Source organism: Sorex araneus, chromosome X (assembly GCF_027595985.1).
Source record: "Sorex araneus isolate mSorAra2 chromosome X, mSorAra2.pri, whole genome shotgun sequence".
Taxonomy (NCBI): domain Eukaryota; kingdom Metazoa; phylum Chordata; class Mammalia; order Eulipotyphla; family Soricidae; genus Sorex; species Sorex araneus.
Genome location: NC_073313.1, coordinates 165,245,914 through 165,273,872, shown reverse-complemented (window position 1 = coordinate 165,273,872; position 27,959 = coordinate 165,245,914). Strand labels below are relative to the sequence as shown.

At 56.3% G+C, this 27,959-nt stretch overlaps 1 protein-coding gene across 3 annotated transcripts; it reads right to left on the bottom strand.

Moving 5' to 3' along the window:
* Window positions 1-28: 28 nt before the first annotated feature.
* Window positions 29-26,496, bottom strand: FAM20B (FAM20B glycosaminoglycan xylosylkinase). Of its 3 annotated transcripts, none has more exons than XM_055120339.1 (8): window positions 26,410-26,496; window positions 14,024-14,529; window positions 11,960-12,046; window positions 10,094-10,203; window positions 6,932-7,103; window positions 6,643-6,834; window positions 5,025-5,084; window positions 29-3,490 (listed from the first exon to the last, which is right to left on the bottom strand). In XM_055120339.1, exons 2-8 carry the CDS (start codon window positions 14,398-14,400, stop codon window positions 3,259-3,261), a joined length of 1,230 nt encoding a protein of 409 aa, XP_054976314.1. In that variant the 5' UTR covers window positions 14,401-14,529; window positions 26,410-26,496; the 3' UTR covers window positions 29-3,258. The 3 variants fall into 3 exon arrangements, with proteins under 3 accessions (XP_054976314.1, XP_054976315.1, XP_054976316.1); XM_055120340.1 differs by lacking the exon at window positions 26,410-26,496 and adding an exon at window positions 26,084-26,234; XM_055120341.1 differs by lacking the exon at window positions 26,410-26,496 and adding an exon at window positions 21,102-21,184.
* Between the last annotated feature and the right edge of the window lie 1,463 nt (window positions 26,497-27,959).

The following is a 27,959-nucleotide window of genomic DNA, read 5'->3' as shown; positions in this document are numbered from 1 at the left end:
AGTAAGTCACTCCTTGTTCCCCCACCCCCAAGTTTTGCATCCTCACACCCCTCCCGCAGAAACCGCCACCAGAGCAGCCGTCCTACCTGGCGCAGCACAAGGGGAGGCCCTCCCAAAGCCAAGTCTTGGGGTGTCCTTGATGTGGCACCGGCTGGGCCCCCCCAGGGTGGCAAGGCGGTTCTGGGGCACTGAGCAGTCACTGGAGGGCCCCGATTCCCACTCCACCCAGGTTGGCGTGCTAGCGTGGAGCCTGAGCTGCAAGGTCCCGTGTCACACCCTCTGGTCTCCGCCACTGCCTCCCTATGCTGAAAGGAGAGGTGGGAGGGAGACGGCGGGTGGGCACAGAAGGCTAAAAGTGTCCTTCAGTTTGTTCGATGCCACACCAGGCAGCGCTCGGGGCTCGCGATGCGGTCAGGGATTGCTCATCACTCCTGGTGGTTTTCTCGGGGACCATGAGCGACACCACCAATCTGGCACTGTCTGCATGCGAGGCAAATGCCTCAACCCCTGCACCATCTCTCCAGCCCTGATTTTTTTTTTTTTCTTAAAGAAAAGTGGGGTTGGAGAGATTTCAGCAGCCCAGAGTGCAAGCTCTGCAGGCACGAGGCCTGGCTCTTACCCCGAGCACCACCAGGAGCAAGCTTGGAGCACAGGGCTGGTAACAGCCCCTGAGCACCATCTCGTGTGCCCCCAAAACCAAAAATCAGAGGAGGTGGGTTCTCTGCAGGGACGCACGAGGCCTTCGAGTGACACTGAAAATCTGCCATGTCCAGGGTTCATCCTTCCCAAAAATAACATGCAATGACTTGACCTGAATTCTTTCATTCATTCCCTCCTTAAAATTTCATCGGACGTTATTAATCCTGAGTGCAAACAGGGATAAATGCCTTATTAAGATAGAATCGAATATATAATATTCGGAGCAAATCAGATCCTGTCTCTTACTGTGTTTCTGCACAAAAAGAAGAAATATTTACAACTCACAAGATAGCTTATTTTGGAGAGCAATTTTAGAACAAATCCTCAATGCCTCACTTCCTCACTCCCACCTGGAAACAGACCAAGCTAAGGAGGGGGAACAGGAGGAAAAACGGGGGGGTGGCTCTGGTTTTCCTGGTTTGGTATGAAAGTCTATTCCCTTTCCCACCTCCAGCTGTCAGCCCGGCATGCTGAGAGCACTGTGTGGACCCTGGACTCGGAGAAAGGGACGCTCTTGCTTTTCTAAACCAGACGTCATGCCTGGGACTTCGCCATCCCGAGATTCTGAACACAGAACATGAGTTCAAGACGCTTCCATCTGACTTGGGATACTCGCGCCACTCCTCTCCGGGAGTCCTAATCTCAACCACTACCCGCTCAACAGTGAGACCGTTAAGTTTGAGATTCAGACCCAAGCCAAACGTCACCTTTCCTGTTGCATCTGGGAAATGGGCAAAAACCGCCAGGGCACTTCCTCTCCTGCACTTCTCTGGGCGAATGTCCTATGCCAACCCGAGGCATCGGGCCCCCAGGAACGTTTCTCACTGGCTGCCCTGTGGCACCCACTACACCCACACACACACACACCCCCCCACACACACACACGCTGTGACCCAGTTACTCTAAGTGGAACAACCACACACCACCACCACCACCACCACCACCCACCCATACACATACACACACATACATACACACACACACGGTGACCCCGTTCCTCTGGCTGAGTGGAACCTGGCACTGCCTTCCGCCTGGAGCTCTCACTGACCCTGGGACCACACAGTTGCTCGGGCAACTGCTTCCCGCTGCCCCATGTGATGTTTGGGGCCACGCTCAGTGGTGCCTACAGTTCTGGGGTCACACTCTGGGTGTGCCCAGACTACGTGGCTCCGGGAACTCAACCCAGCCCCCCACCCCCGTATGACAAGCCTGAATGCAGCCTTTTGAGCCGTCTTCTAGGACCTTCCGCCAAGATCTAGCTTCTGAAAGTCAATCTCTTTCCAATAGCCCATACAGTTCTGGTTTGGGTCTCAAAGGGACGAATCCTAATTTCTTCCCATTTTGCCATTGTCACGGTCATCTCGCAATTCGAGAAAGTCAGGGTGAAAACTTAGGACCAATTTTGAAAGGGCAGTTGCACCCAGCCCCTTCAATTCAGGGTCTCCGTGTGACCCGAGACCGGGGGGCACAGCAGGCCACCGGGAGAGGCAGTGACAGCGAGACTGCCCCGGCTCGGGACCAGCTCCCCCACCAGACACGGGAGTGGGCCCGTGTTTGCACAGCACGGATGGGCGATGGCAGGAAGAGACACAGAATGTTCTACAGACGGGCTCAGGGTGCCACCCCAAACGGAATCAAGAGCTGAGGGTCTGACGAGACTCCAGCCCACCCCCGGCTCCTCCCGGCCCCCTCCCTCCTTTTAAGGCTCAGAGACTCCACCTTGGCTCCTTCTCGGCTTCCGCGGGGCACGCTCCCCGGCTAAGGTCTGGCCACCAGCAAGCCGGGCCCTGCCACCTGTCGGAGCCGGCTGGCGTTTCCTGCGAGAAAGGCACACCTGGGACGGCCACCTCTGGAGACGGCAGCAGGAGCCAGGGCACGTGGCCGAAAGGCAGAGGAGGTGGCGGGGCGCGTGGTGGCGGGCGCGGGCACTGGCTCCTCGGAAGACGCCGTCGTGCGCTCGGGCACCCCGGGACTCGCAGGGCAGGGCCCGAGACAGCTGCTTGGTTCCCGAGGGCCCAAGCGGCCACACCCCGCCTGCCCCCACTGCGCACGGGCCGGGGCGGCAGAGCCCGCCTGGCCCCGATGCTGAGAACACCGAGTCACAGAGAAGCCCAGTGTATTTCCTGCCCCTGTCCTTCGAGCCTACGCAAGCCCCCTCCCGCCCCGATGGCGGCTGTCACCTGTCCCGCACGTCGGGTCTCTGTGGAGGACTTAAGAGACGGCAGAAGGTGCCCAGAAAATTCCCGGAAGGTCCACGGGCGTGGAGAAGGGACGGGAAGGCTGAGTCCACACACGCCCCGGGCCGCCCCCTCAGTCTGTCCTTTGGCATGACCCTCTGCGAGGTCCACTCCGGAAGGCGCCCGGGCTGAGGGGGCGGGCATCTCAGCAGGAAGGTGACCGTCGTCTGCGACGCGGTGTCTCCGCTTGAGCTGCTGCTGTAGGAAACACCCAAGAAAGGCCGGGCGCCCGTGCCCGTGCCCGGAGCTGTGCCGGGCCGCGGGGGCGGGGACTGTGCTGTGTCTCTCCCTGGGAAAGCGGCACCGCCCGCGTGCGTGGTGGCTACAAGTGCGACAGCGGCATCCGGTCCTCCACCAGCACCGTGTCCAGCCCGAACTGGTCGGTGCACTGCTTCACGGTGGCCAGCACGCCCCGCAGCCGCTGCTCCAGGGCGTCCAGGTGCGCGTCCGAGAGCACGGGCGCGATGGGGTCGTGGGCCATGGCGGACTTGAAGGCCGTCTTCAGCACCCCGTTCTTCAGGTAGTTGAGGCGGTTCCACGTGGAGACCCGGATGCTGGAGGGCAGAGTGGCCAGGCACGGTTAGGGCTTGCTGCTGGGCAGGCCAGCGTGCAGGAGGGACCGGAGGGGCCCCAGGCTCAAGCCCTGGCCCGAAAGGCAAGTGTGGAGCCCCTGGCCCAACGAGCACAAGCCGAATGGAGGGGGCGAGACACGGTTGTGTAAAACACTCGGCTGGAATATATGCATGCGTGAGTGTGTGGGGGCAGAGAGTGAGCCCTGCACCACGGGGTGTGCCCCCACCAAAGGGACTTAGCTCTATGCTAACAAGAGTTACCCTCAGCCGTGGGTGATTTCATTTCCCTTTTTTTTGCTTTTTTGGTCACACCTGGTAATTCTGGGGAGCAGGGGTGCGGGGGCTCTTCTGGCTCTGCACTCAGGAATTACTCCTGGCAGTGCTTAGAGTACCCTATGGGATGCTGGGGATTGAACTTGGGTCGGCTGCTTGCAAGGTAAGCGCCGTCCCCACTGTACTATTGCTCCGGCCCCTAATTTCCATCTTTTGATGCATGTGAATTTAAAAAGAACTATCTTGGGGCTGGAGCGATAGCACAGCGGGGAGGGCGTTTACCTTGCATACGGCTGACCCGGGTTCAATTCCCAGCATCCCATAGGGTCCCCCGAGCACTACCAGTAGTAATTCCTGAGTGCAGAGCCAGGAGTAGCCCCTGTGCATCGCCGGGTGTGACCCAAAAAGCAAAAAAAAAAAAAAACAAAAAACAAACACCCAAACACCCCAAAAAGAAATGTCTAGCATTTCACTGAAACAACAGGATTCTGTGGACCTCAGCAGCAAGGCACGCAGCTCCTGGGGGTGGCTGGGGAATTTTATGCATGCAGAAAGGGGGTGCCAGGAGAGCTCCTCTAGAAGGGCGGGGCTGCTCTGGGTGAAGGGGGGAGGGCCCGGAGCGCTAGCCAGGCCCATGCCAGCCTCCTGAGCCTGTGGGGGCTGGCGAGGGAGCAGGGCCCCAGACGTAGGGCCCACAAGCCCTTGGGGGTAAGCTTCCAGTATGTTCTGGCAATGGTGATGGTGACCGGGAAAGGCCAGTCTTCATCTTATTTTCTTGGATTAATTTCTTTGATCTTTGATATAAGACTCTGATCTTTATTTATTTATTTATTTATTTTTGCTTTTTTGGGTCACACTGGGCGATGCTTAGGGCTGACTCCTGGCTCTGCACTCAGGAATCATGCCTAGCGGTGCTCAGGGGACCACATGGGATGCTGGGAATTGAACCTGGGTCGGCCGCGTGCAAGGCAAACACCCTCCCCGCTGTGCTATTGCTCCAGCCCCAAGACTCTGATCTTTAATAAAGACTTTTAGGGGGAATTTTTGGGAGCCACATCCTGCGATGCTCAGGGGTTCCTCCTGAGTCTGCCTCAGGAATCACTCCTGGCGGTGCAGGGATTGAACCCGGCTCGGTGTGTGCAAGGCAAGCACCCTCCCCACTGCGCTATTAGGCAAGCGGTAGGGGGTAGGGGGTCTGTGTGTGGGGGGGGTGGCGCCCGGAGGTCCGGCGAGTGTGACTTACATGCAGCACTGGTAGAGAGGGGCGAGGATGCTTCTCTCGTCCAGCGCGGGGTTCCCGAAGCTGAAAGGAGATGAGGGGGACGGAGTGAGGTGCGGACACCGGCCCCCTCTGCATCAAAGCCACGGCAGGCGCTCCAGGGAACCCAGACGTGCACCTGGACACCATGACCCTCCGTGAGGAAGCAAGAGGGCGCCGGGGCCAGCACGTTCCTGATCAGGACCCTCCCCCTGACCCCGAGGGCGCCGACACGGAACCTCGTCAGGAGACTCGGGGTGGCAGGTGACCGAAACGATGCGAGTGTCCTGGTTCCCGCAGACAAGCAAATGGCTGGCACTGCTCTACTCCACCGTCACAAGGAAAACACCCTCATTCCCCAGCCCCTAGGAGCAGGCGGTCAGCTCAGGCCAAAACAACTGCTCCGAGGGGCCCAGATCAGATTCTGGACACGATGGCGGGCAGAGGCTGCTGCAGAGCACAGGCCCAGGCGTGAGTATCGGCCACTGTGCCACTGAAAGGAGAGGCTCTGTCTCACACGCGACACTGATCAGGAACACAGGAGAGGAGGCGCAGCCACTGGCATCTGGTTCCAGAACCAGTACCACCACTGTGGAAGGTGGCAGGGACACCACTGCCCGACCAGCCTCCAGGGCCGGGGACCCGCCTCTTGGCTTACTCTCCGCCCCTCGAGGGTGACAGCGGGGACCTGCTCTCTACTAAGCACACACATCGGCCCCGCACGGGCAGGACGGAGCATGCGTGCTGCAGGGTGCCCGCAGGAATGGAAACAGGCTCCTCCGAGAGCCCCGGCCCGGAAGGACACAGTTCCTTCCACGTGATCCATAACCATCTGCTCTTCTTCCCGGGAGAGCCAAAGTCTAGGTCTAGAGAAGTGGCAAAACATCCTCCCAATCGATCCATCTGCCACTGTCAAGCCTGTGGAGAGGGTAGATGTACTCACCTCCCTTTTCTTAAATTTTTTTTAACGAATCACCGTGAGATGCAGTTACAGACTTACAAACTTTCATGATTACATTTCAGTCACACAATGATCGAGCACCCACCCCTCCTCCAGTGCCCATTCTCCACCACCAACGCTCCCAGTATCCCTCCTGCCATCCCCCCACCCCCTCCCTCTGTGGCAGGCACCTTCCCTCTTTCTCTCTCCTTCTGGGTGTTAAGGTTCGCAATACGGGTACTAGGTGGCCATCATGGTCTATTTCAGCACGTGGCTCCCATCCCGAGCGAGCCCTCGAGCATCCTTTACTTGGCACCACCCTCCCTGTTTTAGCATGACTCTAGTCTTAAACAATGCCCCGTCCTTTAGGTACACATTTCTCAAGAAACTGCAGCACAGGGGGCTGGAGCGACAGCACAGCGGGTAGGGCGTTTGCCTTGCATGTGGCCGACCCGGGTTTGATTCCCAGCATCCCATATGGTCCCCTGAGCACCGCCAGGGGTAATTCCAGAGTGCAGAGCCAGGAGTGACCCCTGTGCATCACCGGGTGTGACCAAAAAAAAAAAAAGAAACTGCACCACCGTCAGGAGGAGGCTGTGAGGGGGGACAGAGACCTCGGAGCTGGGTGGCTGCTGTCTGGGAGGGGCGGGAATCCGGGCCCACCTTTTGGCGTTGTCCAGCAGGATGAGCATGCTGGCGCCCTCGTCGTCCTGGAAGCTCTCGTAGTGATGGCGGTCGGCGTTGCCGATCAGGTAGTCGAAGACGGCCGTGTCGATGATGTCCAGGAGGCGCGGGCCCGAGTTGTAGGGTGATGTCTTCTTCACCGCATCGCAGTAGCTCTCGTCGTATTCCCACCTGGGGGCGAGAGGCGAGCCCCAACGTCACCACGGCACGTGCGGGCCCGAGGGGGGGGGACCCCCGCCCCTCCACAGCCCCCGTGCCCAGCACTTGCCTGGCCAGCTTGCCCTCGCGGTAGGTCCGACCCCAGGGGTGCCGGTGCTTCTGCAGGGGCCACACGTCGGGGAGCCAGAGCGTGACGGAGCCCTCCATGGTGTCGCCGTCCGCGCAGGCCGGCTCGGTCTCGCGGCAGTAGTAGCACTTCCCGTAGAAGCAGGTGTTGTTGCCTAGGGGAGGGGAAGGCGCTCAGGGAGGGCCTGCGAGCTCCCCACAGTGCCGGAGAAAAGCCTCGCGCCAGCACGCCACACTGAGAACATGGGCTCGGTTCCTGGGTTTGCGGCTGGTCACTCTGTCCCCGGGCCGAGTACAGCCACTGTGGCCCAGAATAAAGTGACAGTTTCTTTCTTTTTGCTTTTTGGGTCTCACCTGGCGATGCTCAGGGGTACTCCTGGCTCTGCACTCAGGAATCACTCCTGGCGGTGCTCGGGGACCCTATGGGATGCCGGGGATTGAACCCAGGTCGGTCACATGCAAAGCAAATGCCCTCCTTGCTCTACTATCGCTCTGGTCTGAAACAACAACTTCTGATGGGATCAAGTCAAATTAGTTTTTACAGTATAAACATCACAAATGTGGAATGTCTCTGAATTGATTCAAAGTCTTCTTTAGCAAAGTTTCAGACCAGATCCACAGTTGGTGGATTGTGGACTGGTTTCTGTTTAGTGTGTGAAGTTAAAAACACTAAAAAGGGGTGCTGGAGCGAAAGCACAGCTGGTAGGGCTTTTGCCTTGCATGTGGCCGACCCGGGTTCGATTCCTCCATTCCTCTCAGAGAACCCAGCAAGCTACCGAGAGTATCCCACCCACATGGCAGAGCCTGGCAAGCTCCCCGTGGCGTATTCGATATGCCAAAAACAGAAACAAGTCTCACAATGGAGACGTGACTGGTGCTTGCTCGAGCAAATCGATGAACAACGGACGACAGTGCTATATGTACTAAAAAGGCTAGAGAGGGTCAAAGAGATTAGTACAGGGGTGAAGGTGCTTGTCTTTCAGGAGACTGGCTCCAATTCAACCTCTGGCACAGCTTATGGTCCCCCAAGCCCCACCAGGAGTAAGTGCTGAGCCCAGCTAGGTGTGACCCCAAAGCCAAAAAAAAAAATCTGCATAAACGGGGAAAGAGGTCAGGGCTCATGCAGCCGTCCTGGGAGTTCCTGGCCCTCACGCCCGTGTTCCCATGCTCTCTCTCAGCTTCTGCCCACAGCCGCGCTCTCGGCTGCTGGGTCTGCCTTGCTCCACAGACCTCGTCTGGCCTCTCCTTCGCCATGACAGTTAACCTTCTGCGGGGCTCAGGAGCGGGGCACAAGGCCGCTCCCCACCGTTCCCCGCCCTCCAGGAACACATGTCTGCCCAAGCATGAAAGCAGACACTCGAAGCGATGAGAGCATATGTGAAACCAATCAGCGCCACTGGGCACTTCGGGGTCTCTGAGAACCAGCAGAGCCCCGGCCTTTGAGGGTCACATTCCGAATGATGAAGCTGTCACGGGCCCTTAAATATTCAGCTGCACCTAATCTATGTAAATCCATTCAGTCTGGCAGAGCAAGGTGAAGTTCATCTTGCAAGGTCCGTCTCCACAACCGTGCTGCCGCTCAGAGCGCAGTGTCACCGCCCATGTCACAGGCTGAGGTGGAGACCAGGCCTCCAGTGCCCCTGGACTTCTCCCCACTCTCACTGCTGGCCCCCAGGAGCCCAGAAACAAGAAGCTCAGCTCACGTTACTTTCACCCTACGCCCAGTGTGCCCGTCTGTATTCACAGGAGCCAGTTCCCAAGACGGGCACAGCGAAAAGCCACCCAGCTAACGACAGACAGAAAAGACTTCGGTCAAACTTTCATTAAAAAGTTTGTTTGGGGGCTGGGGCTGGAGTGATAGCACAACGGGGAGGGCATTTGCCTTGCTCGCGGCCGACCCAGGTTCGAATCCCAGCATGCCATAGGGTCCCCTAAGCACCGCCAGGGGTAATTCCTGAGTGCATAAGCCAGGAATGACCCCTGTGCATCGCCAGGTGTGACCCACAAAAAATAAAAAAAAAAAATTAAAAAAAAAAGTTTGTTTGGGGGTCTGGAGTGATAGCACAGCGGGTAGGGCGTTTGCCTTACACACGGCCGACCCGGGTTCGAATCCCAGCATCCCATATGGTCCCCTGAGCACCGCCAGGAGAAATTCCTGAGTGCAGAACCAGGAGTAACCCCTGTGCATCGCCAGGTGTGACCCAAAAAGAAAAAAAAGTTTGTTTGGGGCTGAAGCGATAGCACAGCGGGGAGGGCGTTTGTCTTGCATACAGCCAACCCGGGTTCGATTCCCAGCATCCCACAGGGTCCCCTGAATACCACCAGGAGTAATTCCTAAGTGCAAAGCCATGAGGAACCCCTGTGCATCGCCAGGTGTGACCCAAAAAAGCAAAAAGCAAAAAAAAAAAAAAAGGTCTAGGGGCCTGAGCGATAGCACAGCAGGTAGGGGGATTGCCTTGCATAAGGCCGAGCGCAGATCCAGGAGTAACCCCTGAGCATAGTTGGGTGTGACCCGAAAAAAGAAAAATAAAAATTAATTTTAGGGGGCCGGAGTGATAGTACAGTGGGCAGGGTGTTTGCATTGTACGCGGCCGACCCAGGTTCGATTCCCAGCATCTCATTTGGTCCCCTGAGCACTACCAGGGGTAATTCTGAGTGCAAAGCCAGGAGTAACCCCTGTGCATTGCTGGGTGTGACCCAAAAAGAAGAAAAAAAATGTTCATTCTAGGGGCTGAAGTAGTAAGACAGCAGGTAGGGCATTTGCTTTAGACCCGGGTTCGATCCCTGGCATCCCATAGGGTCCCCTGAGCACCACCAGGAGTAACACCTGAGTGCAGAGCCAGGAGAAACCCCTGAGCATTGCTGGGTGTGACCAAAAATGAAAAAAAAAATTGTTTTAGGCCTATCAGAAGCAAGCACTGACACGACACAATCCCACTGGCGGTTCACGTACAGAGGAGCGCACGGTGGGGCCAGTTTTAATCCCAGGGCCCAGTACCTTCATTAAGATTCATTTTCTGAAGAATGGGAGACCAAGCGGGCTGAGGTGCTGTGGTATTTCCAGAATTCCCCCATTCCTCAGGACCCCCCACCTTTTCACTGACGCCCCGTTTCACCCAGTGACAGTCGCTCCGCGGGTCCTTACCCACAGTCAGGAAAGTGCTCAGGAGCTGCTCAGTGGCGACCGGCTTCACCTCTGTCCGGAGATCAACAAATCGGCCGACCACCAGGGGGGCACGGCGGAAACCCAGAATCCTGATTCGGAAGGTGGGAGAAGGAAAAAGGAAAATCTTTAGGGAAGTTTTCCTCACTGGAGCACTGTCGTCCCATGCTTGAGCGGGCACTTAAAAAAATTTTTTTTTTGTTCGTTTCTCTTTGGGCCACACCTGGCAGTACTCGGGGCTGACTCCTGGCTCTGCACTCAGGAATCAGTCCTGGCGGGCTTGGAGACCATGCAGGGGGCTGGGGATTGAACTGGGTGGGCTGTGTGCAAGGCAGGCGCCCTGCCTGCTGTACTAGCACTCTGGCCCCTGGGTACGACTTTTAAACACGGTCAAGTATTACTTTAGAGATATATGGATGAATTAAATATGAATAGACACCATAATATACGCTTCAGCGGAGACAGAAAAGGCACTTGTTAATTCTAGGGAGTGGGTATCTGGGTCATTAGATTACTCTTCTGTTAGAAATTTTTCATAACCGAAAATTCAATTTGAATAAGTCACTTGAAAAAAACAGCCTACGCCAACACAAGAGTCTAAAACTTTATATAAAACAGCAAATGGGGCTGGAGTGATAGCACAGTGGGGAGGGCGTTTGCCTTGCACGCGGCCGACCTGGGTTCAATCCCCAGCATCCCATATGGTTCCCCAAGCACTGCCAGGAGTAATTCCTGAGCGCAGAGCCAGGAGTAACCCCTGAGCGTCTCTGGGGGTGACCCAAAAAACAAAACAGCATATGATCTGGGGAGGAAGGGTCGAGAAATAGTACAGTGGGTAGGGCATTTGCCTTGCATGCAGCCAAACTGAACCCAGCACCCTGCATGGTCCTCGATGGCCTGTGCCAGGAATGAGCCCTGAGCACTGAGCTGAGAATAAGTCCTGAATACTGCTCGGTGTGGCCCAAATTACAAACAACAACAAAGTCTTTCTCAGTTTTGTTTTTTTTGGTTTGGGGGCCACACCCATCCATGCTCAGGGCTTATTCCTGGCTCTGCACCCAGGGATCCACTCCAGGGGGGGGAGAAGGGGAGAGGGACATCACACTTGGTATCGGGAATAGGATCCCAGGTCAGCCGTGCACAAGGCAAGTGCCTTCCCCCGCTGTGTATTTCCCCTGCCCCACCCCCGTTTCCTTGCAGGCTCCTCTTCCAAAGGGTAAAGAGTTTGCAAGCTCTGAAGACAGAGCTGAAGGCAAGAGTCGGCTTTTCTAGTTGACTTCAGCGTCACAGCTACTGCCCTTTCCTGGACACATTTTTTTTTTTTGCTTTTTGGGTCACACCCAGCGATACACAGGGGTTACTCCTGGCTCTGCACTCAATAATTACTCCTGGCGGTGCTCAGGGGACCCTATGGGATGCTGGGATTCGAACCCGGGTCGGCCGCGTGCAAGGCAAACACCCTACCCGCTGTGTTATCACTCCAGCCTCCCCAGACACAGTTTGGAAGAACATGTGTCGTGCTATGCCTTTCTGGCCTAAGTCACTATTGCTGAAAACAAATGACAAAAACCCCGCCAGGTCCAATCAACAATTAAGTCAGTTGTGGGCTAAAATTTGGCTTATCCTGCCGTTTTATGGCAGAACATCTTCACACAGGATGCCACTAAAGGGAACCAGGACAAATGACCCCAAGAGGCAGGACGAATGGTACTTCCTTGGGCATCCCAAGCCCCTCTGAGGTACTTAGGCCAAAGATCTTGGACTGCAACTTTGCCAAGGGCCTGCTGTCCTCTCCGAGGTCATGTGAGAAGAAACCCCAACACACGTGCGCCCTGTGACCTCACATACCTGTCCAAGTGGAAGGCCGCGACCTCGGCGTTGTGTCTGTCGTAGCCCGCGTAAGGCTCCCCCTCCACCACATAGTCCCGGCTGTACCTGCACAGGAAGTGGAAGCACAGAGGGGACGTGAACGACCAGGGAGGGCGGAGGCACGAGAGACAGGCTGGACCGCCCCACCCGCTGTGTCCATGCTGAGAACCCCTGTGGAGTTCCAGAGATCACTAGGAGGAGGGTGAGGGGGAAGACACTGGAAGGAGCCATGGGAAAGCCCCTTTCAGGAACAGCAGGTTCTGGGTGCTGGAGCGACAGCACAGCGGGGAGGGCGTTTGCCTTGCACACGGTCGACCCCAGGTTCGATTCCCAGCATCCCATATGGTCTCCTGAGCACCACCAGGAGTAATTCCTGAGTGCAGAACCAGGAGTAACCCCTGTGCATTGCCGGGTGTGACCCCCCCCCAAAAAAAAAGAGCAAAAACAGCAGGTTCCGGGTGCTGGAGCAACAGCACAGCGGGGAGGGCGTTTGCCTTGCACACGGCTGACCTGGGTTCGATCCCCAGCATCCCATAGGGTCCCCCGAGCACCGCCAGAAGTAATTCCTGAGTGCAGAGCCAGGAGTTGGCCCTGAGCATCGCTCAGTGTGACTCAAAAAGAAAAAATAAATCAGCAGGTTCCTTACAAAATTAAACCTTCTCTCTTCGGGGGAAGGAAACAACTCAGACGGCTGAAGTGCACCCATCGCATGCAGGGGGCCTGGACTCAATCCCTGGTACTATACAGTCCTCTGCCAAGAGCAACCCCAAACACGGAGCCAAGCGGCATCCCTGAGCACCACTCAGCCTGTGGCTCCAAAACGCCACCACAAAGTATCTGCTCTCATCACCTGATCTACAGAGGTGCTCCCTGGTATGTGCCCAAGTGGGCTGGAAACCTCCATCTGCACTGAAGCCCACAAGTGATGTTTCTAGCAGCTTCTACTCTCCAACTGCCCAAGCTGGGAAGCAACCACAGCGGCCTCAGTAGGGGACCGTGTGAGCACACTACAGCCCGGCTAATGTACAACTAAGCTGATATAAAACGGACTATTCGCTGAGCTCAATGATGAAAAGAACGAAGGCCTCAACTCACAAAAAGCCCTGGAGGAGCCCTGTGGCCTACTCTGTGACTCCGACTGGCTGGGACTCTGAAACACGCAGAACACCGCAGACGAGCCCGGGGAGCCAGAGGGTGCGACGGGGCGGAGGCTGCTGGGCAGGGTTGCAATCTGATGCAACTGCGGGGGGATATGCGCTCAGCAGAACCCACAGAGGGAACAATACAGAACGAAGCCTTATGTCAACGGTGGACTTGAATCAATGTGTATCGCTCCTCGACCTGCACTACGCAAACAGAAGGTGCCGATAATGGGGAAGACTGAAGCAGCGGGACGGGAGCAGACTCGCTGTACTACCCCCCCTCGACGTTTCCGGGGAGCCTCAGCCAGGACTCGAGGCTGCTGCTGAAAGCAAAAGCAAAATCCACGTGCCGGCACAGAGCTTTGGTGCCCACCCCACAGCACACCTGGCAGGGGCCAAGCCAGTCTTCACTATGGTCTCCGTGAGTGACTGGTTGTTCCCTAACCTGCTCATCTGGGCTCTCTAACATCTGGCACAGCGCATCTCTGATACAACCGAGGGGAAGGCGACATCTCACTGACAGTTCAGTTGCATAAGGAATGGAAATGCAGTTGACATAAATTCCCTCCACGGGGGCTGGAGTGATAGCACATCGGGTAGGGCGTTTGCCTTGCACGCGGTCGACCCGGGTTCAAATCCCAGCATTCCATAGGGTCCCCTGAGCACCGCCAGGAGTAATTCCTGAGTGCAGAGCCAGGAGTAACCCCTGTGCATTGCCGGGTGTGACCCAAAAAGAAAAAAAAAGTTCCCTCCATGAAGATCGAGAAGGGGGTTCAGGGCCCTTCAAGTCTACCCCCCCTCCCCCGTTTTCCTTTCCCTGGGGAGAGAGCAAGGCAGGGTACTGAGGCCTCTCACAGGACCCCCACCCTTCATGCCCTGACGCTCCAAGATCCAAACTTACCGCTTTGGTTTAAAAACCACCTTCTGCCCACCTTCAAGGATCAACAGGGCCTTCAGCTGCGTCCCTTTGTAGCCCACATCGGCCTTAATGATTTTCTTGGTGGCCATGGCGTGCATGATGGCCCCCAGCTCTGGCGTCTCCTCGGGGTACACCTCCCGGGGCACGACCCACTGGGCGGCGATCTCCCAGGGGGACTGCAAGGTGTGGTCGAGCTTGGGGGCCAGCTCCACCCGCAGGCCTGCCATCATCCGCTGGAAGGCCCTCTGGTCCTCCCGGTTGGCGGCGGACGCGTCCAGGTTGTCGATCAGGAACACTTTGGTGAAGATGAAGATGACCAGGAGAATCGCCAAGAGCACGACCCGCTGCTTGAGCTTCATGGTGGCCTCCGACCTTCCGTCCCGACCTGCTCTCTCGCTCACCCAGGAGAGCAGGTCTGGCAGGGGTCAGCGAGGAGACGCCATCGTTCCCTGCAGGAGTCCCCTTCTGCCGGAGGTGGCTCCACGGACCTGCGGGCCCAAGCACAGGCTCAGCCGAATATTCTGTCCTTTTGCCCCGGGAGCCACTACAAGCCTCAAAGCCTCACGTGTATTACTCGCCCTGGTTGGGTTTTTTTAACTTGATTTTTTTTTTTTTTTAGAAGATTCAGTGAATTAAAATGAACTAGTTGGGGGTGGAGCAATAGCACAGTGGGGAGAGCATTGGCCTTGCACGCGGCTGACCCGGGTTCAATTCCCAGCATCCCATATGGTCCCCTGAGCACTGCCAGGGGTAATTCCTGAGTGCAGAGCCAGGAGTAACCCCTGTGCATCGCTGGGTGTGACCCAAAAAGCAAAATAAATAAATAAATAAATAGAACTAGTCCCAGAAAGGCGCCGACAGGTACGAAGTGAGGTTTGCCAGGTGGCTGCTATACACTCCTGAAAGCCAAAATGGTGCCCAGGACAGCAAAAGCAAAACATCACGGCACGCAATCACTCCCTAACTTTCATTTCACCTTCAAGATCCGTAAAGGACTTCTGAACAGTCCAAACTGCCAGCACCTGGTAACTTTCCGGTTCTTATCTTCTTGAAACATAAGTTTTATGACCTGTTGTAAGACTGAAACCCCCGGAAATGCCAACGAGGCACTTGCCGACGAGAGTACCAGGAGTAATAACTCCTGGGAGTCCCAGGCACCCCGGATGGGCTGAGCTGCTTCTCATGTACTTACATATAACACCCCAACAGGAGCCCTACTTAATCATTCTACTAATTATCGTTCAAAATTAAAGTCCCTGCAAAATACAGCTAATGAAATCTGGCTCTGTTAAGTAAAGGAAAAACACAGTTTCATACCATCTGGCTACCAGAACATGGCCAGAAAGCTAATGAAACCTGGTACTATAGCAACACGGGGAAGGGCTGGTCAGGCATGAGATGAAGACGCTGATGCACTGAGAGAATGAAGCACTGCCTCAAGGAGGGGGGTGGGGGGGTGGCGGGGGCAGTCCCAGCCTCCCCCAGTTCCTGAGCTTTCAAAAGACCCGAATCAGCATTTCTGCAAGGAGCCCTGAGTTGCATGCTGATACGGGAACGTCTACAGAGCAAAGAGAAAGAGACAGTACGGCAGGTAGGGTGCTTGCTTTGCACGCAGCCAACCCGGGATCGATCCCCGGCGCGACGTATGATTCCCCCAAGCACTGCCAGCGTGATCCCTAAGTGCAGAGCCAGGAGAAAGCCCTGAGCACAGCCGGGTGTGTTCCCCACACCCAGACCCAAGAAGCTACGGACACACGGAGTGCCAGAGAGCAAACAAAGGTCAAGGTGCCTGACTAGGGGGCTCTGCGGTAACCTTGGTCGGACTCCCATCAACACCTGTGGTCCCCAGAGAACGGCCAGAGGTCAACACCTGAGCAGAGAGCAAGTGGTCCCCAAGCACAGGCCCAGGCCCTGAGCACCTGCGGTGTTGCCAAACAATTTTAAACTATAAAAATAAAAACACAGGGGCTGGAGCAATAGCACAGCGGGGAGGGCGTTTGCCTTGCATGCAGCTGACCTGGGTTCGAGTCCCAGCATCCCATTAGGGTCCCCTGAGCACCGCCAGGGGTGATTCCTGACTGCAGAGCCAGGAGGACCCCCTGAGCATCGCCGAGTGTGACCCATAAAGCAAAATAAATAAATAAATAAATAAATACATAAATAAAAATAAAATAAAAACACATGCAACGGGCTGTCGAGGGAACTCAATGAGCTCTGTATGCAGGAGGCCTGGGTTCAATTTCCGACACACTCTGCCCCCAGAACTGCTGGGAGTGCCCCTCAAGCATATGTGGGGATAGCCACCCTACCCCCTCGCCCCAACTTAGCACTGCTGGGTATGGTCAAACAACAACAAAAACTAAACACCAGGGGGGCTGGAGTGATAGCACAGCGGGTAGGGCATTTGCCTTGCATGCGGCCGACCCAGGTTCGAATCCCAGCATCCCATATGGTCCCCTGAGCATCGCCAGGGGTGATTACTGAGTGCATGAGCCAGGAGTGACCCCTGTGCATCGCCGGGTGTGACCCAAAAAGAAAAAAAAAAAAACCTAAACACCAGGGCCTCGAGCAATAGCACAGCAGTGAGACCCAGGTTTGATTCCGGGTTTGATTCCGGGCACCCCAGCAAGTGTGGGCCCCGTGGGGAGTGATCTCTGAGTGCAGAGCCAGGAGTCAGCCCTGGGCACCGCAGGGGTGTGGCCCCAAAACCAACCAACCAAAGCAAAAGGCAAGCGGAAAGCAAGGGCTGCAGAGCCCTGGGTTATACCAGTCTCCTGACAATGCAAACCATTCATGGGAGGGCCAGACGGAATCAACAGGAGAGAGAGGCCACTGGCTCCCGCTGGGCCATGCCCACTAGCAGCAGCAAATACAGAGCAGGGGTGCACACGGGGGTGGGGGTGGGGAGGGGGCTTAGAGACCCATTTCCTCCATTCCCTTCCTGACCAGGGGCCACTGGCACTGCCGGCTTCCCCCTTTCTGCTGCAGCCTGTGAGGTGAGCCACTGACCAGTAGCAGGGAGGTACTGGGTGGTAGGTCGCATTGGAACCTGCCGTCTGGCTGTCCTCGCACCTGTGGCAAGGGCGTCCCCGAGCGTCACAGCATGCTTATGCCACCCCTGTTGTATTCTGGATGAAACCGATTTAGCTTTGCTTCAGTTTTATATCTGCTCCTTGGCGCAGTGAGGCCGGGGAGAGCATTTGAGCTGGCATCTCACCACGATCACCCAGCAGCGTCCTGGGCTCCTGCTAAGCTGCCTCCCTGCTCTACCTAGCAGATGAAGGCTCCCCTCAACGGAACTGACTACGGCAAAGGGGGCTTTGCAGCACCCGGCAATCACTGCAAGTCTTCCCTGCGCGCCTGCCTGAAGGCCCTGTCAGCCCGTCCCTGAGTCTCGGCTCTCTGGCCTGTCAGTAATTTCCTTCTCTACAGCACTCCAGCTGCTCGCCTGAGCTACTAGTTTCAAAGTGGCGTCCACTTTCCGGAGGAAATGCAAGTTGTCTCTAGCTGCAAAGTGGTCACTCTGCCACCTGACAGGCCAGCGCACGGGTACTGAAGAAACCAAGCACACAGAAACCAACAGAGGAATCGCTACAAGGTCTAGGAGGGGCTGGAGCGATAGCACAGCGGGGAGGGCGTTTGCCTGGTATGCAGCTGACCTGGGTTCGATCCCCAGCATCCCATAGGGTCCCCCGAGCACCACCAGGAGTGATTCCTGAGTGCAGAGCCAGGAGGAACCCCTGAGCATCGCCGGGTGGGACCCAAAAAGCAAAACAAAAAAAGTCTAGGAATCTGCAAGACTTCCCGAGAAACTGTGAGCTGTATGCTCTTGGGAACTCCTCCTCCGACAGTATCCTTCCTAGCCGGCAGCCTGACCCCACCAGACAGAGGGAGGGACCCCAAGACAGACGTCTTCCTGCGTGGGATGGTGGCACCCTGCATCTCTGCAGTGGGTCTTAAAGCACAAAGGACATGAACAGGAAGTATTGGGTGTATTCAAGCAGGGAACTGATAAAATTATAGAGAAAAGCACCCTGGGCACAGGCCCAGAGGTCACTGGGTGACAAACTGCAACGTGTGTAGCCGAGGCCCGTGAGACACTTGCCCCCGTCTCTCGCCACCTTTTTAGGGTCTCCAAGTCACCGGAGAGGGGCTGGAGCAATAGCACAATGGGTAGGGCGTTTGCCTTGCACGCGGCCGACCCGGGTTCGATTCCCAGCATCCCATATGGTTCCCTGAGCACCGCCAGGGGTAATTCCTGAGTGCAGAGCCAGGAGTAACCCCTGTGCATCGCCAGGTGTGACCCAAAAAGCCAAAAAAAAAAAAAAAAACCAAGTCACCTAAGAGGCTCCAAGTCGCATTAGTGGCAGCGACCGCCTCCCTCTGAGCAAGTGACAGCACTCACAGCTCGACAGAAAAGAACCCAGCCCTGGCCACAGCAATGCCTACGCAAACGTTTCCCTAATAGGCCATTCCTGTTCTTCCAATTCAAAAGACAAACCAGGTTCTCACCACATAAGTGGAATGTAACAGGGCTCGGGAGTGCCGGGTACCACAAAGCAGAGCTGCGGCCTGAACATTTCACGCAGAGGGCTATTCACCAAGATGAGTGGCAAAGGGTGCAGAATGGATGATCGGGGTAGCGTATAATCAGTCACTCACACTCTCCCTGCCCGCAAACCTGAGTGGGGATTAGAGGGACCCTTTCATAAACTTCTCTTGTAATCACTGGTTTCAGCAAACGTCTGACGGTTTGGCGAGTTCTAAGAAAAGCGAAGACCTGGGGCGAGGGAGCCAGCCCAGAGGGCTCGTGCACGTGCCGCAGTTGCAGGAGGCCCAGGGTAAACGTGGGCACAGCATGGTCCCCTCAGCACCGCCAGAAGCTCCCTCGGACCACAGAGCTGGGAACATCCCAAGTGTTGCAGAGCATACCCCCCAAAAAAAAAGAACAGAAAAAAAGGGAGAGAGCAAGAGAGAGTGTAAATGGGCTAAGCGCAGGCGATGCTTGCAGCAGGACAGCCTACATTCAATCCCCAACACCGCCTGACCCCCATTACTGCCAGGAGTGATCCCCAAGCAAAGGGCACGGTATAGCCTCCGAGTTCCAGCAGGTGCTGTTCCCTCTTAAAAGACAAACCGAAAGAAATCGCTTCAAATAGCAAATCACTGTTTCCTGCTACCGCCTTTCAACGGCTCTCTGTAAAACGCAACATTCTCACATCGATTCCCTTATCAACTCGTGGGGGAACAAAAAATACTGGGGGAGTAAACACAGGGAAATAAGATTTTGTGGCTAAAAACAATTCTCCCGGGGCAAGGGGAGACATGAAATAAACCATTCAATGTAAACAAGTGGTTATTTAATTATGTGATGCAAGGTGGATTCGTATGTAGGTCATATCTGTAAGAGCTAATGCCTGCACAGACAGTAAGAGTATTATGGAAGCTGTGTATCACTTCAGCTCTTTTGTCTTCATTATGTGTCTAGGAAACTATGTGATTCAGGTCTCTTAAAGGTAATGCAAGAAGAAAAGACCGTGCGAGAGAAAAAAATCTCAAATGAATTATTTACCAAATTCTACACTTTGAGCAACCATGGGAACTCTCACTTACTTGCACTCACATAATTACACAAGCCCAGTTTATTAAGCCTAACCTACAAAGCCAAGGCGTAAACAGAGCGAAAGTCAAAACCGGTCAGTATGAAAATCGGGATGGGGCTGGAGTGATAGCACAGCGGGTAGGGCGTTTGCCTTGCATGCGGCCGACCCGGGTTCAAATCCTAGCATCCCATATGGTCCCCTGAGCACCGCCAGGAGTAATTCCTGAGTGCAGAGCCAGGAGTAACCCCTGTGCATCGCCAGGTGTGACCCAAAAACCAAAAAAAAAAAAAAAAAAATCGGGATGGACACATTCTTTCCCCCTGGGTTAAGTCCGATACACTCACCCTTTTGTTTTCAACTGTTAAGTGACATGTGAGCACTGAGCTATGTTATTATTAGCTTACCCCCAAAGAAATGCACTCTCCTGATGGTTAATGGCAATTATTAGAAGGGAAACTCAGGGGCTGGAGCGATAGCACAGCGGGTAGGGCGTTTGCCTTGCACTCAGCCCACCTGGGTTCGATTCCCAGCATCCCATAGGGTCCCCTGAGCACCTCCAGGGATAATTCCTGAGTGCAGATCCAGGAGTAACCCCTGTGCAGAGCCAGGTGTGACCCAAAAAGAAAAAAAAAAAAAGAAGGGAAACTCAGAAATCTTTTACACTTAGCATTCCACACTTCTATGCAGGGAGTCAAAATCTCCAAGAGAATGTTGCACCCAGGGCTCCAGAACCCTGGCAAACCAGTCTACTCCGGCATCACCACCAGCTGCACTGCTCACCTCACCAGTGAGTCCCCCAAACGAACACAGGTCTGCAGCTAGGACAAAGTCTAAAACCGAGGAATAGCCCTCACTCGGTCTACAATTTCCATTTCCCTGCTAACTCTCCCCAACCTGCAGTGGCCATCTGAGTGACCACTGCTTGATCAGAGCCCCTGAGAAGGGGAAGGGCAGAGAAGGCAGTCTTCCCGGGCTCTCGGTCAGCGCTGAGCCCACACACCTTTCTCAGGCGTGTGACCCCAACGCACACACGCACCCACACTCCTGGGGCCTGCCAGCACGCTGGAATCTTCAGAGAGAACCTCGCCAAGAAGACCAACAACTAGGGGGCAAGATCATCTACGTGACTACTTGTTTCTCAGTTCCACCAAGTCCAATGCCACCAGATCTGATGACAGTGTGTGTGTGTGTGCGTGCCTGCGCATGCACGCATGTGCACAGGACTTCATGGAAAGGTCAGGATGGAATGTCCTTCACAACAGCCGGGACTTCGGGAGATCAGCCTGGACTGACAGCAGCTTCCCAAGTCCTCAGGCTCTCAAATCCCATAAGTAACTTGGTGCAGGGCCAGAAAATCCAATTCCCATATGGTGTGACTGGCCCGTGCTTTCAGATTTCCCTCATGTGCGCTCTTCTGGTGAAGCTTTGATTCCTCTGAGTAAATGCAGAATCCTTACCTGAATCTCTTAGGAGTGCGGTGAAGGAAGCGACACAGTTACTAGGTGCCAGTGAAGCTCTCAGAACAGCCTTTCTTCCTGGGCTTGAGAGTCAAAATGAAAGGAGCAACAAAGTAGGTTTATTCCTTTTTTTGGAAAGAATTCAATTCCTCCAACATGTCCCACTGAAACCTTGATGTAGGGCAGCTCCCTAACCCTCTTTCTTGAAAGAAGACAACGGAGACATCTTTAGCTCAAGCTGCTACTCAGATCGGTTCTAGCAACCCCCACCCAAGGCGGTGCTTGGAGCTGTAGAAAACTCCATGGAAATCCCTCGTGTTTTAAGACAAGCTCCCTAAATCCAGCTATTTCCCTCCTCACACATCTGTCCAGTACCATCACTTAAAGCTCTATGGTAGGCCATGATTCTGCCAGAGGGTGGAAGAATCGAGTTTCTAGTAACAGAGTACTGTCCTTCAAAGTTGCTTGCTGTTGTCTTGACCCTTCAGTTTCGGAGTGTGTCCGAATGACAGGCCAGAGATTTCGGGAGTTGTGGCCTGACCCCTTCCCTGCAGCATGAGCAAGAACGACTGCGCACACACCTTGGGGCTTGCCTCTTTCTCTACTATCTCGTGAGGTCCTCAGGATGGGGTGTGTGGTACTTGCTTTGTACACTCCCAAGCACAGGGCCCAGAGAGGCACTGATAAATGCTTGTGAAATCAAAGGAGCGAGAGGCAAGCACGCGAAAGAGCCTCACGGCTGCTAAGGCACTTCCTTTGAACTATCAGCCCTTTGGTCTAAAGACGGCCTCGTTTCAGAGAGGGGGAAACCAAGTCCTGTCATAATTTCAGACATCTGGCACAGTGAAAAGTAAAATACCAACTACAGTTTCATACTAGGTTTCACAATGCCACGCTCCACAGTCCCTGCGCCCGCTTTTCAACAGTGTGGCTCACGGCGACCTGGTTCCGGGGCTGGAGGGCACTGGGAGGGAGGATGATCTAGGGAGAGAGAGAGAAAGGCTAGACACAGTCCAGAAAACTGTCCAAGAGTGATACAACACAGCACTGGAACCAGATCTTCAAGTATTGCTGGCAATGCTTTCTCAAACGAGGCCTGCAACATTTTACGGGCTTGCACAAGAAAAACACAGGAATGAGAGTTCACTAACCCAAGGATCAGAAACAAGAAGCGAGGGCCTGGAGCAATAGCACAGCAGGGAGGGTGTTTGCCTTGCACGCAGCCGACCCGGGTTCGATTCCCAGAACCCCATATAGTCCCCCAGCACCGCCAGGAGTAATTACTGAGTGTAGAGCCAGGAGTAACCCCGGTGCATCGCTGGTTGTGACCCGAAAAGAAAAAAAAAAGAGAGAGCAAAAAAACAATGGCTTCATGGCCATTGGCTAATACAGACGGGCCAGGGAGGCCCTAGCTAAGGCTGGTCCCGATCTTCCAGGCCTTTTCCAGAAGCAGACCTATCTGGGTTGCTGCTCTGGAGAGGATCAGAAGCCACCAATTTAAAAAGAGGGCAGCAGGGATACTAACAGAGCCAAGGGGCAGCTTCCCCACCTCTGGAGGCGAAGGCAGGTAGACTATTTAAAGGAGATTCAAGTATTCGAAAAGCACAGGGGGGCACCCAACCTACATATTTCCATCCTCTCAACTGCCATTGTTTAAGGAGCAAAGAAAATACATAATACACTGTAACAACTTGCCACAAAAGGTTTTACTAAAATAATACTTTTTTTTTGGGGGGGGGTGGTGGTGGTGGCTGGAGCAATAGCACAGCGGGGAGGGCATTTGCCTTGCACACAGCCGACCCAGGTTCAATTCCCAGCATCCCATCTGGTCCCCTGAGCACCACCAGGGGTGATTCTTGAGTGCAGAGTCAGGAGTAATCCCTGTGCATCGCCAGGTGTGACCCAAAAAAGCAAAAATAATAATAATAATAATAAAATAACACTTTCTACAAATGCCTTAATCCCCAACCCTTGCGGATCAAAGAAGGTATAGTTATTTATTTGCTTTTTGGGTCACACCGAGCGATGCTCGGGGGTTATTCCTGGCTTTGCACTCAGGAATTACTCCTGGCGGTGCTCAGGGGACCATATGGGATGCTGGGAATCGAACCTGGGTCGGCCGCGTGCAAGGCAAACGCCCTACCGGCTGTGCTATCGCTCCGGCCCCTTTTTTTTTTTTGCTTTTTGGGTCACACCTAGCGACGCTCAGGGGTTACTCCTGGCTTTGCACTCAGGAATTACTCCTGGCGGTGCTTGGGGGACCCTATGGGATGCCGGGGATCGAATCCGGGTCGGCCGCGTGCAAGGCAAACGCCCTACCCGCTATGCTATCGCTCCGGCCCCAAAGGTGTAGTTTTTTTTAGATACAGACGAAGCCCCTAGGCTTCACCAGTGGCACCCTAAGCTCTTCTGTGACATACTCGCTTACTCCTTGACCTCCTCCCCTGGCACACTCCAGTTAACCCCCAGGGGGTTGTTACCTTGCCACCAGCACCTCCAAAACACGCACCAAAGCTCAATGTCTCCACGTCTTCTCTCACACTGGCTTAGTGACTGCACCCCAACATTTCAGTCCAGGATGGGGCCTTCCCTCTGGGTTTTGGATAAGGCCTACAACACTGAACGTGAATGAGAAGTTGGTTCCCATGGCAAAGGAAGGGATTCTGTTGCTTAGGTATACCAGGTGAGTGCTAAGGGACCCCTAAGTCCTTGGAGGTCACACAAGAGCTCAGGAGGAGGAGAGAGAAGTGTGGGGAAGAAACTCAGGAAAAGTCCCCTCTCCTCCCAACACAAGAGAGTGGGTCAGGCTCAGCCATATTGGTGTGGCCACCAATAGAAGCTTCTGTGACTCCAGGAAGGCAACGAAAACGCTGACCATGGGACCTACAGCTCACCTTGGAGGATGATCAACCTGGGAGCAATTCTGAGAGGAGGGCAGGTCAGACCTCAGGCTGATGCCAGGCGGCAAGTCACCAAACCCTGAAGGGCCGGCTCTAGGCAGCTCCTACCAGAGACCTCAAACAGAACCATCTCTACAGCCTGTTTTTAACACAACTCAGGATCACTTTTGGTTGATTTCTTTTGAGACAAAGAAGAGGAACAAAATAGTCCACTGCATGCCCCAGGCTGTTTCCCAGTCACAGTCTTCCATTTCCCACCCACCTGGCACAATTAGGTGAGGGAGAGAAGGACATCAGCTGCCAAAATATCAACAAATGTCACCAAGTTTTCCACCTCATAAACAAGACGGGAGGCTGGAGCAATAGTACAGCGGGTAGGGCATTTGCCTTGCACGCAGCTGACCCAGGTTCGACTCCCAGCATCCTATAGGGTCCCCCGAGCACTGCCAGGAGTAATTCCCGAGTGCAGAGGCAGGAGTAACCCCTGTGCATCACAGGGTGGGACCCAAAAAGAAAAAAAATAAAAATTTAAGAAATAAAAAAGAAATGGCTGGTACTTAGTCCCAGGGACCCCACAGCAGCCTCAGAAGTCTATATCCGCTTTCTATATCCTTGCGAGTGTAGACAAGTCAGGAGTGTGGAAAACCCACCCGCTGCGGTTGCTACTCCCAAGGGAGGCATGGGTTCCTGCAGCTCAAGCCTTGGGCTTCAGGGGTTCCCCACTGAACTGGCAGCCACCAAGTATGGGAAGTCCCAGAAAAGTGAAGGAAACAAAGTTTCACTCAGGAAATGGGAAAGCAACTAAGTTTCTGCAAGTGAAGGAAACAGTTTCATACACTCGGAAAAAGAGGAAAGGCAACAACATTTCACTGGGGCTGACGGAGGACCAAGCCACTACATACACAGCCCACTGGTATAAAGAACCAGAACACAGAACGGGGGTGTTGCCCACCTCCACTCCCAGCACCCAGGCGCCTTTTCATTCTCCAACAGAAACTACTCTCCAATACCTCAGAGAGGAAGGCGGACGGGAGCCACTCAATGTCACGTGTCAAGGCCAGCCCAGGAGGAGGAGAAGGATGTCCCCAGCGCCTCCAGCATCCCCTGCACGGCCCCGCGGGGTGAGGCGGGGTCCGGGGCACCCCTGGGTGCCTCTCGCCTCTCCCCAGATCGCTATGGCGGGGCTCAGAGGTTTCTGATTCCATCGGACGGTTGGGGGAGGGGGGGTGGCAAAGTCCACCATCCACCTCAACTGCCGCGACTGACGGTCACGCACCATCCGCCTTGGAGGGGCGTTGGGTCGGGCCGGCCCCTCGCAACTGGCTTCCGGGACGCCTGGGCTGCCGGACACGTTGGCCCACGTCCTGCGGGGACTCGAGGCGCGCGCGCGCGCGCGTGTGTGTGTGTGTGTGTGTGTGTGTGTGTCTGGGCTGCCGGACACGTTGGCCCACGTCCTGCGGGGACTCGAGGCGTGTGTGTGTATGTGGAGATGGACACCCCGGGCAGCTCCCTGACGCGCCAGGAGAGCGACCGACACGGTCTCTGACCCGCTGAGAGAAGCCCCCCAGGGACCACCCCGGAGCCCGAAGAAGCCCCTCAGGAACCACCCCGGAGCGCCTGACGCGGTCTCTGACCTGCTGAGGGAAGCCCCTCAGGGATGACCCCCGAGCGCCCGATCCGGCTGAGGGCTGAAGCCCCTCAGAGACAATCCCGGAGCGCCCGACCCAAACTGCCCCGGCTGAGGGGAGAAGCCCCTCAGGGACGACCCCGGAGCGCGACAGGGTCTCTGACCCGGTGGCTGAGGGAAGCCTCTCAGGGACCACCCCGGGGCACCTGACGCGGTCTCTAACCCGCTGAGGGAAGCCCCTCAGGGACGACCCCCCGGAGCGCCCGATGCGGAGACCCGGCTGAGGGAAGCCCCTCAGGGACGACCCCCCGGAGCGCCCGATGCGGTCTCTGACCCGGCTGAGGGAAGCCCCTCAGGGATGACCCGGGAAAAGGGACCCAGGGGCCCCTCCGGCGCTGCCCCCCGCGCTCCCCGGCATGCGTGAGGGTCCGGGACGCTCCCGGGCCGCGGCTCACCTGCTCCCGCGGCGCGGCCTCCCCCACCACCCCCCCCCCCCCGGAAATGACAGCGGGGCTGAGGCGCTGGGTCACTCGGCAGCGCGAGGCGGGGGAGGCGGGCGCGAGGCGGGGGAGGCGGGCGCGAGGCGGGGGAGGCGGGCGCGAGGCGGGGGAGGCGGGCGCGAGGCGGGGGAGGCGGGCGCGCGCTGGGGCAGCTCCTGAGGCGGCGGGCGGCGGTGGCCGTGGGTCCGGGCCCCGCCCGCGGCCCCTCAGCGCAGCGCCCCCCCCCCCCCCCCGCGCGCGACTTCCCGCCGGGCCCTGGGCGCCCGCCCCGCTGCTCTCACCTGCCGGGCCCGGCTCGGCCCCGCGCAGCGGCCCCCGCGGCCCCCGGCCCGGCCCCGCGCGGCCGCTGTGCCCGCCGAGCCCCTCCCGCCGCCCCCGGGTTTTGGTACGGTCCGCGCGTCACGCCTTCCCCGCGGCCAATCACCGCGCGCCCGCACCCGGGCCACGCCCCCTGCCCGCTGCGGGGGGCGGGGCCGGCGGGCTCGCGGCGGCCCCGCCCCGTTGACCCTTTCGCTGCCGGCCGGCTCCCCGCCTCCGTGCACTCACCTTCCCCGCCTCCGCGGTTTCTCCCCTGCAGGTCTGCAGCCCGCAGCCGCCCCGCGGAGGGTTCGGGAGTTTTGTTTTGCTGTGAGGGGGGCCTCGACTTCTGCTCGGGGTCCCCCTGCTGCATCGTGGAGGGACCGGACTGGCCCCCCGGAGCTCAGATCTCCACCCCCCTGCCTCTCCCAGGCGCCCTGGGCGGGAGGAAGTTGCATGCACCGTGCGACTCTCTTGCAGGCTTCCTTGCTTCCTTCCTTCCTTCCTTCATTCCCTGCACGTGCGAATGAATGAATGAATGAATGAGCGGGAGCTTCTCCCACGCCTGAAGTTGTGGCTCTTGCTTCCCACCGCCTCCACGCGCTAACGCAGCCATCCACTTACTCACCGGCTACTGATGCTGAAATAGGGTAGCACTGCTCTGGAGCACTGTCGTCCCATGATTTGCTTGAGCGGGCACCAGTCACGTCTCCATGGTGAGACTCATTGTGACTGTGTTTGGCATCTCGAATACGCCACGGGGAGCTTGCCAGGCTCTGCCGTGCAGGCGGGATCCTCTCGGTAGCTGGCCGGGCTCTGCGAGAGGGACGGAGGAATCGAACCCGGGTCAGATGTGTGCAAGGCAAACGCCCTCCCCGCTGTGCTATCGCTCCAGCCCCTGGTGGGTTTTTTTTTTTTTTAAGTGTAACTGGGGCAGAGGCTAGAGCGATGGCACAGAGGGGAGGGCGTTTGCTTTGCACGCAGTTGACCTGGGTTCGATTCCCAGAATCCCATAGGGTCCCCCGAGCACCGCCAGGAGTGATTCCTGAGTGCAGAGCCAGGAGGAACCCCTGTGCATTGCCAGGTGTGACCCAAAAAAGCAAAATAAATAAAGTGTAAGTGGGCTGGAAGATAGTACAGCAGGGAGGAAGCTTCCCCTGCATGCGGCCCTCCCAGGTTTGATTCACCCCTCCACCCCGTAGGGTCCCCCAAACACCCTCTGAGCATCCTCAGGTGTGGCTCAAAGCAAAGCAAACAGAAGAGTCATGGGCCTCCCCCCCTCCACTGGGTTGTCTCCAGGATCAGATTAGCAGATTTAGACCACATCTGAGCCAGAGCGATAGCACAGCGGGGAGGGGGCATTTGCCTTGCACGCGGCCATCCTGGGTTTGATCCCCAGCATCCCACAGGGTCCCCTGAGCACCGCCAGAACCCCTGAGCATCACCGGGTGTGATCTGAAAAGAAAAAAAAAATGACGACGCCCCATCAGGGGAAATGTCCTTGTGGAAACATCATATGAGGTTAAGTTACTGC

What these genes read in the sequence shown, in the direction of transcription:
- FAM20B (XM_055120339.1), bottom strand. Translation starts at nt 14,400, where the DNA reads ATGAAGCTCAAGCAGCGGGTCGTGCTCTTGGCGATTCTCCTGGTCATC. An exon ending in CGCGAGGGCAAGCTGGCCAG is followed by an intron (nt 6,835 to 6,931) that starts GCAAGTGCTGGG and finishes TCTCGCCCCCAG; the next exon opens with GTGGGAATACGACGAGAGCT. An exon ending in CCTCTCTACCAGTGCTGCAT is followed by an intron (nt 3,491 to 5,024) that starts GTAAGTCACACT and finishes TCTGCCCTCCAG; the next exon opens with CATCCGGGTCTCCACGTGGA.